Source organism: Nelumbo nucifera, chromosome 1 (genome assembly GCF_055504915.1).
Source record: "Nelumbo nucifera cultivar China Antique chromosome 1, China Antique-T2T, whole genome shotgun sequence".
NCBI classification, from domain to species: Eukaryota; Viridiplantae; Streptophyta; class Magnoliopsida; order Proteales; family Nelumbonaceae; genus Nelumbo; species Nelumbo nucifera.
Window position 1 is genome coordinate 105,692,128 of NC_142649.1, and position 11,249 is coordinate 105,703,376.

General features: G+C 45.3%; 1 protein-coding gene across 2 annotated transcripts; it reads left to right on the forward strand.

Annotated features, from left to right (window-relative positions):
- The first annotated feature begins 580 nt into the window (after nucleotides 1-580).
- Nucleotides 581-3,141, forward strand: LOC104608651 (plant cysteine oxidase 1-like). Of its 2 annotated transcripts, none has more exons than XM_010274694.3 (5): nucleotides 581-830; nucleotides 934-1,097; nucleotides 1,256-1,403; nucleotides 1,525-1,728; nucleotides 1,885-3,141. In XM_010274694.3, exons 1-5 carry the CDS (start codon nucleotides 725-727, stop codon nucleotides 1,983-1,985), a joined length of 723 nt encoding a protein of 240 aa, XP_010272996.1. In that variant the 5' UTR covers nucleotides 581-724; the 3' UTR covers nucleotides 1,986-3,141. The 2 variants fall into 2 exon arrangements, with proteins under 2 accessions (XP_010272996.1, XP_010272997.1); XM_010274695.3 differs by having other exon boundaries at nucleotides 1,259-1,403.
- Nucleotides 3,142-11,249: the final 8,108 nt, after the last annotated feature.

The window sequence follows — 11,249 nt, forward strand, 5'->3', positions numbered from 1 at the left end:
CTTAACCCGGTTGGTCCAAGTCTCTTATTAAATCCTCCACAGGATAGCCATGAACGGAAATTTTCTCACTGTTTGCAGATTGATCCCTAAAACGTCTAATCGCCAGCGGGCCGGGTGAGGAATACTTAGGTGGAGGGTTTCTAGTTAATTTCTAGTTCCCAACCTTTATCACAATCATGGCATCCATGTGGTGGTCTGAAACGGACAAAAATTGAGCTAACAAAGTGTGAACGGGAATAAATTATCTTGTAGGTGAAAAGATACCAGATAAGTTGAGGAGTTCTCTTTTCACTTTTCTTTATTTAAATCAAATTGGGCATTACTGTTCATGGTTGAAACAGGAAACAACAGCCGTTGTTTCGAAGAGGGACCTGAGGTCATTCTGGTCATTCTGCCTCGCCATAACATAAGGCTAGGGGGGTACGTGCATTGTTAGATAAGCTAATTGTTTAGTAATCGGTTTCATTTTTCTAAAGTGAAATTAAAAAAAAAAAAATTATGGTCTGCGTCGCCTAGAGAAAACAATTCAAGTAACCAAGGACAAGCACATAGTATAGCAAAGTCAATACTCAAGAGAGCCCGCTGGTTTCATTGACATTGTTTGCATTAACAACAACCGACTCCTCTCTTAGCGGTTACAACTTACAAGGATAGATATATACAGCCATACCGGCCCCCATTTTTTTTCTACTGGTCTTTTGGTCCTTATTGGACTAATTTTACAATGGAGAGAAGCAAGATACAATGCCTTTACGATGCCTGTACTCGGGTCTTCTCAGACAGAGAGCCACCAACCTTCCAAAAGATTCAGTGGTTGAGAAATTTCTTGGGTACCATGACCATTTCCTTGGACTCCCCCTTTTCTTTTTCATCATCTCCTTTTTCTTCTCTTGCTGCTTCCAGCTCTAACATTTTCTTAATTCAATAATGCAGACAGAATAGAAGCCATAGACGTAGGAATTGATGAATTCAACTCAGAAGGATCTCCGCGTTCATGGATTGATCCTTCCAGCCCGAACGCTAGAAAGGAACTGATTTGTGGGCTAACAGTTACGGAGATAACCTACATTCACATCTACCAATCAGATGATTTCTCGGTATGTATATATATATGGCCGGCGGGGCTCATCTCCGACGAGAGATAACCATAGAGAAAACTAGAAAAGAATTATCTTCCTCTTCTCGTCATCTCTATTGTGACAGTACACAATAATCAAATACATATGAACGATGCTTCGTGTCTGTCTTGTATTAGCAGATTGGCGTGTTTTGCTTCCCGGCGGGAGGCAAGTTGCCTCTGCACGACCACCCCGGAATGACGGTGCTTAGTAAGGTTCTGTATGGATCCGTCCATGTCAAATCTTACGATTGGGTGAAAGCACGGACTGCTAGTTCAAGAATGGGTAAGTCCTTATTAACGATCGGATCGATGAACTCATGAAAGTAAGTTGTTCTTAGACAACTACATCGATCTGTGTAAATGTTCATGTCTGCTCATTCTCCTTCTATAACTTGTGGGTGTAGTTGGGTTAGCGAGTACGGTGACGGACGGCGTCATTAAAGCTCCCAGAGAAGCTTCCGTTCTATTTCCCAAGAGTGGCGGAAACATACATTCCTTCACTGCCTTGACTCCCTGCGCCATCTTGGACGTCTTGTCTCCGCCGTACTCCGACGAGTTCGGGAGGCCGTCGACTTACTTCTCAGAAATCCCTATTCCCTCTCTTCCCGGTACGTTTACACATGAAATCGGCCGGTTCCGGTAGACCCATTTAAGCAAACAAATTAAAGCCTGTATATATTAATTAGTATCACTGGTGATCCAGTTATAAGAGGAGTAAATATTAATTTATTATATTCTTAAATTTATTTATTTATTTGGCTTAGGTTATGTAATATTGAAGGAGATAGATTTGCCTAATGATCTAGTGGTTACCGGGGCACAATACGTCGGCCCTCAACTCGACACCGGCGTTGATTTGTCTTGATGAGACAGACTCCTGACTGCAGCGCGGTGCGTAGACTCTTCTGTACATCTTACTGTATATGTTACATGAAGTTCCCTGAAAAAGAGAAGTCATCCACCATGAGCATGAGGAGATTCATAGAAGAAATTGATAGGAAATTAATTGGAACTCTGATGATAGATATATCAGAAGTGGAATTTGTTTAATTTGGATGTTGTATTAGATGGAACTCAGAAAATTAAAGGGAATAGGGGAGTGCTGCGTCAACTGGGTTCAATTGGTGGGTGGTGGCTTCAACATTCAACAATGAAAGCCAAACAGGCCAAATCTGCGGCGGCCACGACGTCCTGTGATTGGCTGGTCCAACAGTTGCCGTTGCGTTGCCTGCTCATCCGATTCAACCTGCACTTTATGCATATCCTGATATCCATTATCCACTCCCGAGCTAGGTTAACACGCTAGACGGTGGCCAGCAGTAGGGGACCATTTGCCGGGTTACACGTTTAATTTCCCTATTGGGTTTAATTAAAGCTCAGTTTGGAAGGAATACAAATATAAATATGTACATTGTAAAACCTTTTATTTAATCTGTATTATTTTATATGTATTTAAACTGTATATGTATGTATTTATACTCTTTCTTCAGCTCAGTTTAGAAAGAGTATAAATACAAATATGTAGCGTGTAAAATTTTATACTTTATTTTTTTTATATATATTTATACTCTACATATTTCTTTAAACTGAGCCATAAGGAATACAAATATAAATATGTACAGTGCAAAACCCTACATTTTGTATTATTTTATATGTATTTGTATTATATATATATATATATATATATATATATATATTTATATTTATACTTTTTCCAAATTGAGTCATAGACTTAGTTTAGATAGAATATAAATACAAATATACACAATACAAATGCATATAAAATAATATAAAATACAGGGTTTATACTCTACATATTTCTATTTATACTCCTTCCAAATTGAGCCTAAGCACCAATTATAAACCTTATAAGTTCAAAGTAAAAAACCCTGTATATATCTAATTATTCTTAGTGGTGCCAACGATCGAAAGAACAACCCAGAGCGCAGAGCGGTGGAGGCGAAGCTAGCCAATCCATCTAAATTAAATTAAAAAAAAAAAAAAAAACAGTGTTTCACAAACTTTAATGAGAAAGAATCTTGTTGGCCATTCTCTGTGTGGTAGTAAGCAGCTGTCTACACTTTTGTATATTTACTTGTTCGGCTTCGACTCAGACAAACTCTGCAAATGTAAATTAATTTCTTTTGTTTTGTTCCTTTATGTATTTATATCAACAAAAAGGAGAAAATGAAAAGGAACTATCATACATACAATAAGAAAAGGTACACAAGAATGGATCACATGATTCTGCAATTAGCCTGTTAGAGTGTGAGATTCATAAATTCATGGCCCATTGTTATGGTCATGGGGTTGTTTATAAAAACTCATATTTGGTTAAGTGAAAATCATAAGGCCCTAATATCTCTCACCCACTTATGTTTATCTTATTTTTAAATTTAAAATTGAATTTAGGTAAATGAGGATAAGTGGAGAGTAGTTGAACTAGTAGGAGAGTGGTTGATTCTTATAGACTGTTATAGGAGTTCCTTAATGGGGGGAACTACCTACTAAATAAGTGGATAGGGTCCCTTCTTTTAGCTATCTTCTAAGAGAAAAGAACCTCTATTCATTTTACTCTTATCCATAGAATCATTATTCGGAAAAAGGAGAGAATATAGTGAGAAAAGGAGAATTAACTCTAACCTCTCTAGTTTAGTACTAGAGTATGTGAAAAGTTTCATTTAGAAATACAAAAAACTTTTGCAAAATACTACAAACCATCAACCCATGTTCAAGAGTCCATAAAGAGAAAAGTTTACGACTACAAACAAGAGGGTGGACTGGATAGCTAATCAACCTAACTTTAGGAACATTTTACTTGCATTGAAATCAAAAGCAAGAAAAGGAAGAAGAGGTGTTTATGGCAATGGGTTTTACACCTATCATTTAATTTATTTGTCTTTTTTAAGATGCCTTAAATGTTCTATTATTATTTAATGGATGTAACTTTACTTACTGATGGTGCACGATCTGGTCACTCCTAGCTGGAAATTGTTGCGCTCCTAACTGGCGACGAACGAGAGATACCTGTGAGAAAGAAGATGAAGGAACCCTAGGGGCTCACCCGGCGGGAACACTCCGATGGTTAAGTTAGTAACCAGACTGAAAGTTCGGAGAGAGAGAGAGAGTTGTAGAGAAATTAAAGAGCTAAGAGTGATGATCACGCAATACCTTCGCCTCTGGGGGTCGGGGTCCTTATATACCAGTATCCTGACATGTCAGGTGCAACCGCCACTGAATCCCTGCTGCGGTGATCTGCTGTCAGATAACGGCTTGGAGTGGTTGGCCGTTATTTGTTAGAGATGGGCTGCCAGGCAAAGGTGATCGCTGCAGAGTACGGTCCCGCCAACCTCCAGGGTTGGCAGGTACGACGCCGTCAGGCGAGAGACATGGGTGCAGTCTCCAGGTTTGGCAGGTACGGTTGTCAGACAGAAAATTCCCCGTGATACGCCGAGTTACTCTACAGCGAGCTACCTTACACCGAACCGTTGGTGATGCGCCGAGGTGCTTCTACCTTACACGGAGTATTATCTTGTAGCGAGCTACCATTCATGGTGAGCTGTCAGACTAGGTTATAGCGAGCTTGTTATGCTGAGTTGTCACTTATGTCGAGTCACGTCCACATGTCCCCTCGTTACGAGGTCGGGCCAAATCACCCTCCATCAATTGCTCCCCACTCCCCGGGCCAGGGGTCCTGACCTGGTGCGGGGAGTTCACAACGTGACGAGTGGATTTGGCTCGAGGTTCAGGCCGTCCAGTCAGACAGTTCGTTGGTCGGACCAGTTCGGTTGCTCGGCTCAACCAAGAATAACCCAGGTCGCGTGCGGTTTACGTGTGGACGTCACGCGATCTATAGACTCCGCGGACGCCAAAAAATGTGATAAATGGATTTTGACCTCGAGGATCGTACAACCGGTTTTCTCAGGAACCGCCAAATCTCATTGATCTCGACCGTTGATCCCCTGACCTTGCAGCTATAAATAGGGGGGACCCGAGTCATTTTCTCTACCATATGTTCACTAGCATTCGCCTTGAGGTCGCGGTTAGAGTCTTCAGCTCGGGTTTTCTAGTTCGTCAGTCTTCCAGTTCGTCTCCCTCCTTGGTGAGTCTCCCTAGCTTCTCTTTTCAGTTCGTTTCAATTCCATAGTCATGTCAAATAGTAGTTTCGATAGCCTTCTAGATGAGCCCAAGGTGGGTACCTCGGCTCAAGTGGGCCTTTCCGAGGTGCAATCCTCTTATGAGGCACGGGAGGCCTCAGATAACCCGGCATCCACCTCTTCTCGAGGTCGGGTGCCGAACAAGTTTGGTCCCTCAACTATGGCCGTAGATAGACTTAGGGCCTTAATACACAAGTACAACCTTCCGAGGGAGTATACCTATAACCTTCTCGCGGGCAACTTCCCTTGGGAACATGATCATGATGAGATCATGATCTTCGAAGAACAGCTTGCGGCTGGACTCCGTCTTCCTTTACACCCCCTAATCATAGAAGTTTTGAAGCACTTCGATGTCACCATAGTCCAACTCCACCCGAACTCCATCCGGAATGTGGTCGGGACAACTTCTCTTTGCTTTGACTATGCCCTGCCCCTTGACCTCGACATTTTCTCGTCCATTTTGTCAATAAAGAAGAATGCTTCTTGTGTCCTTCCTGAGCATAGGCGGACCTATTACCTGTCCCCTCGCTCGGGCTATAAACTATTACACGGCCTCCCTAGTAAATCCCAGCCTGGAAGCGGGATTATTTTGTAGTCCGCAATCCTATGGGATGGCCTTTCCCAACTCATTGGAAGGCAGCTGTTCAGGACTCCAGCATTAGGCTGGACCTGAAAACAAGGGAGAGGCTCCACTGTTGGGCGGAGGTCGGCCTCAACTACAAGGATTACATTGTCGAGGATAAGCTCATACATGCCAGCTTGAGTCCTGGTAGGTCGCCTTGGTTTAGAGTTAGTATTTTACCTCAGTAACTGATATTTCTTCTTGGTAGTATTGCTATTGTCAAGCTTTATTGCAGGCCCCATGCAGCAACTCAGCGGGGACAGGCTCTTCGGAAAGATGAAGGGGAAGAAGCGGGCTGCTAAAAGAGCTCGCGTCGAATCTCCACGGTCCCCTACTCCCGAGCCCGTACAACCTCCAAGCGCTCCTCAAGTGATCGACCTGGCCGAGGAGCCGGAGAGAAGCCCTTATGCACCCGAGGTGCCCTCAGAGCCCACTCCTTTTACAGTTGCAGTTTCTTTAGTCGAGCAATTACCTCCTTTTTTATCATGATTATGTAATTTTTCCGAACTGTCGAGCTAGGTGACCAAGGTAGGGGTTTGTTAGCTGTTACCCCGAACTGCCACCCCGTACTTAGGAGTAAGTTGCTGAAGTGAGCGACATTGTAGGGTATATGCCCGACCTGTCTGCACACAAGCTACATGCCGTAACAACCATTACAAGTATCCATACCCAAGCTAGGTGTGCCTTAGCACTTCGCCTATGCCAAAGAGGCGACTAGGTCTTTGATGGTGCTGAGGTCCTTTGTTAGCTTGGTATTTTAGCCCTTAGGCTAAGGGAGTGACTTATAGTCGACTCTCTAGAGCTCGCCCATGCCAAAGAGGTGACTGGGTCTTATATAGTGCCGAGGTTCTTTTATTAGCTCGGCGCTTTGGCCCTTAGGCTCGAGGAATGACTTGTGGTCCACTCACTTCTGAAGTTCGCCCATGCCAAGGAGGCGACTGGGTCTTATAGTGTCGAGGTTTAGCTTGGCACTTTGGCCCTTAGTTTCGAAGAGTGACTCGTGGTCCACTCACTTTTGGAGTTTTCCCATGCCAAGAAGGTGATTGGGTCTTGTAGTGTCGAGGTTTAGCTCGGCACTTTGGCCCTTAGGCTTGAGGAGCGACTTGTGGTCCACTCAGCTTGGTAATTATAGGTAATATTGCCTTAGGTTGACAATATTCCATGCCCGAGGTACCTGCTTCCCTTCTAGGGTTTCAAGTTCATACGTTCCTTCCCCAAGTACCCGCTTTACTATGTAGGGTCCTTCCCAATTTGGCCCGAGCTTACCAACACCGGGCTCAGGTACCATGACTTTACGAAGAACTAGGTCTCCGACGCGGAAGTTCCACTTCTTGACCCTGGCGTTATAGTACCGGGCTACTCTCTACTGGTAGGCCGCGGTCCTAATGTATGCGAGGTCCCGTACCTCATCAAGTAGGTTGAGGTTGGTGCGTAGTTCATCCTTGTTTGCTTCGTCGTCGTATGCTTCCAAGCGTAGCGTAGGGACCTCAATCTCAACTGGGATCACTACCTCCATGCCGTAAATGAGGTTGAAAGGGGTCTCGCCCGTTGCGGTCTTCACCGTGGTTCGATAAGCCCATAGTACGCTGGGCAGCTCGTCTGCCCACAGTCTCTTAGCTCGGGCTAGACGTGCCTTTAGTCCTCGAATTGTTTGTCGTTATCAAAGATGAGAACTTGGGGTAGTTCGAAATGGCAAACTATATTCTTCCAAACGAAATTCTGTACACTTCGTGCCGTGATCGTTGCGAGCGGTTCGGCCTCCACCCACTTAGTGAAATAATCAACTGCTACCACTAAGAACCTCCTCTGTCCTATCACTGGTGGAAACGGTCCAAGTATATCGATCCCCCACTGTGCAAAGGGCCACGGGCTGGTAAGGTACTTTAGGTCGGCAGCGGGCAGGTGGTGGATGTTGGCATGCTTCTGACACTTGTCACACCTTCTTACGAACTCAATCGCATCTGCCTTCATCATTGGCCAATAATATCCCTGTTGTAGCGCCTTCTGGGCGAGAGCCCTACCCCCCATGTGTCCGCTACACAAACCCTCATGAGGGTCGCGGAGCACGAGCTTGGCTTTAGAAGGTCGTAAGCAGCGCAGATAAGGGAGCATGTAGGATCTTCAGTACAGCCATCCGTCTACCATGACGTATTTGGCTACCTGACGCTCTACCCTTCTGGCAGCATTACGATCTGTAGGGAGGGTCCCGTGTAGCGGATAGCTCACGAGTGGATCAACCCAGCTCGGCTCTGATTGTACAACAAGAGCGACCTCGTCTGCCCCCCCGAGAATGCTAGGCCGAGGCAGGTTCTCTATGTACACAGTTCTCATGATGTTATCGCTTGTGCTGACTAATTGGGACAGGGCATCGACTTTAGCGTTCTCGGATCTCGGGATCTGCTTGATGAAGTAGGACTGGAAGTTGAGCTGAGCCTCTCTGACTTTGGCTAAGTAGGTGACCATGGTTGGCTCGCGAGCTTCATATTCGTCGATGACCTAGTTGACCACGAGCTGGGAGTCATTGCAGATAACGATGTGCTTAGCTTTTACTTCACTCGTTAGGGTCAGCCCGACTATCAATGCCTTGTACTCCGTTTCATTGTTGAACGCAGCGAACTCAAAGTGTAGCGCATACTCTAATTTCACACCGCTTGGCCTGTACAGAACGATTCCAGCCCCGCTACCCTGCTGATTTGACGAGCCATCCACATGGAGGATCTAGGGCTCCTCAATCCAGGTCGGGTTCGGTCTGACCAGGAGAGAGGCTACGTTGGTTGAAGCTTCCTAACTGTGCTTGGGCTCGTCCGAACTAGGGACTTCGGTGCTGAAAGTGCATTCCGTGACAAAGTTGGCTAAGGCTTGGGCCTTTATAGCAGTTCACGGCTTGTACCGGTTGTTGTACTCGCTTAGTTCAATGGCCCACTTCGTCAACCTACCAGAGACCTCGTGCTTGAGCAAGACTTGCCTCAGAGGTTTATTGGTGAGGACGATGATCGTATGATCTTGGAAGTACGGTCGAAGTCTCCGAGCTGCAACAACTAGTGCGTACGCCAACTTTTTGATCTCTGGATACCTCATCTCTACTTCCTGCAACACTTTGCTGACATAATAGATGAATCGTTGAACCCGATCTACTTCTTTTATCAGTACCAAACTAACTACCTCGTCACTCGCGGAGAGGTACAACTCCAAAATATCTCCCTCCTCGGGTCGGGTTAACACTGGGATGCTAGCGAGGCACCTTTGGAGCTCGTCAAAAGCGAGTTGGCACTCTTCGGTCCATTCGAAGTCCTTGCTTCTTTTAATTGCCTTGAAGAAAGGCATGCAACGATTTGCCGATTTAGACATGAAGCGGCTTAGAGCGGCTATGCGGCCATTCAACCTCTGAACCTCCTTCAATTTCTGGGGTGGTCTCATATCTAAGATGGCCTTAATTTTATCAGGGTTGGCCTCAATGCCACATCAGTTGATGATGTAACCTAAGAATTTACCCGAGGTGACACCAAAAATGCACTTGTTCAGGTTTAATTTCATGTTAAACTTGCACACAATTTCAAAAACAAAATGTAGATCTTTTATTAAATCATTCAAAAACTGGGTTTTGACAACCATGTCATCTACATAGCACTCTACTTTTTTGCCGATCAATGGCTCGAACAATCGGTTTACAAGTCTTTGAAAAGTAGCCCTGGCATTCATGTTAAACTTGCACAAAATTTCAAAAACAGAATGCAGATCTTTTATTAAATCATTCAAAAACTGGGTTTTGACGACCATGTTGTCTACATAGCACTCTACTTTTTTGCCGATCAATGGCTCGAACAATCGGTTTACAAGTCTTTGAAAAGTAGCCCTGGCATTTTTCAGCCCAAAGGGCATGACCTTATAGCAGTACAGGCCTAGCTCGGTTATGAAGGTTGTTTTTTCCTCATCGACAGGGTCCATTTTGATCTGATTGTAGCGCGAGTAAGCATTCAAGAAGCTCAACAACTCATGCTCTAAGGTCGTGTCCACCAAACGGTCTATCTTGGGAAGTGGGAAGCAGTCCTTTGGGCAAGCTCGATTCAAGTCAGTATAATCAACGCACATGCGCCATTTACTATTGGCCTTTTTTACCATAATGGGGTTGGCTACCCAGCTCGGGTAATGGACCTCCCTGATGAAATCGGCTGCGAGGAGCTTCCCAATTCGTCGACTGCTCTCCAACGCTCTGGGGTTAGGTTGCATTTCTTCTGTCTAACGGGCCTAACTACAGGATCAATGTTCAATTTGTGAAAAATGACTCCGAGGTCTATGCCGGGCATCTCTGCCGCAGACCATGCAAAAACATCTAAATTTTTTAGTAGAAAGCTTACCAGTTGAGATCGTAGAGGCTCCTCGATTGAAGCACCGATATGGAGAGTCCGACGCTACCCTTACTCCGAAGTTTGCCGGGAACTTCATAACCAAGTAATAGGTGGACACCACTGCGCATAAAGCGTGAGTGATTGGCTGACCTATTATGGCATTGTACGGGGAGGGAGTCGTGACCACTAGAAAAGTGTGGTCGAATCTCACAATACTAAGCCATGTGCCGACCTCCATAGGTACGATAACTCTCCCCAGGGGCCTGACTTCCTCTCTGCTAAAGCCCACCAAGCGAGTGTTCGCGTGAGGTCGCTTTCCTGAAGCTGAAGTTTGTCAAACGCGGCCTTGAAGAGTATATCTGCCGAACTGCCGGAGTCGACGAGGACGCGCCTTACCTTGAAATCATTGATTCTCATCTTTACAACGAGCGCATCATCATGGGGGCACTGGATTCCGCGCGCGTCATCTTCGGTGAAGAAAATTGGTTCCTCTACCCTTGGCCGCTTTGGAGGATTCCGCTCTTCTCTTTCGACCTCGCGAGCCGAGGTCCTTGCTGCGGCTGAGGTGCAGCCCGCAACGATCGATCCGCCGGTGATCATCTAGATTGTTCCCCGAACTGGCCTCTCTTTGGGTAGCTGCCTCTATGGCTGCTCATTTTGCCTGTTGCTGGACTCGAGAGTTCCCCTGCCGTCCTGTTTTATTATCACTTTGTACAAAATTTCTCAAATACCGCGACGGATGAGTTCTTCTATCTCATCGCGGAGGTTTTTACAACTTTCGGTGCTATGACTGTGATCTCTATGAAAATGACAATACATATTTTTATTTCTAGTATTCGGGTCTCCTCTCATCCTAGGTGGCCACTTCACATAAGACATGTCCTTGATCGCCATGAGGATTTCTGCTCGCTTCGCGTTCAAGGGCGTGTAGTTTGTCCTTTCAGCTGGAGGAGCTCGGAAAGACTGGTCTGGCTTCCCTCCCCGAGCTAGTTCTTTCTTCCTCT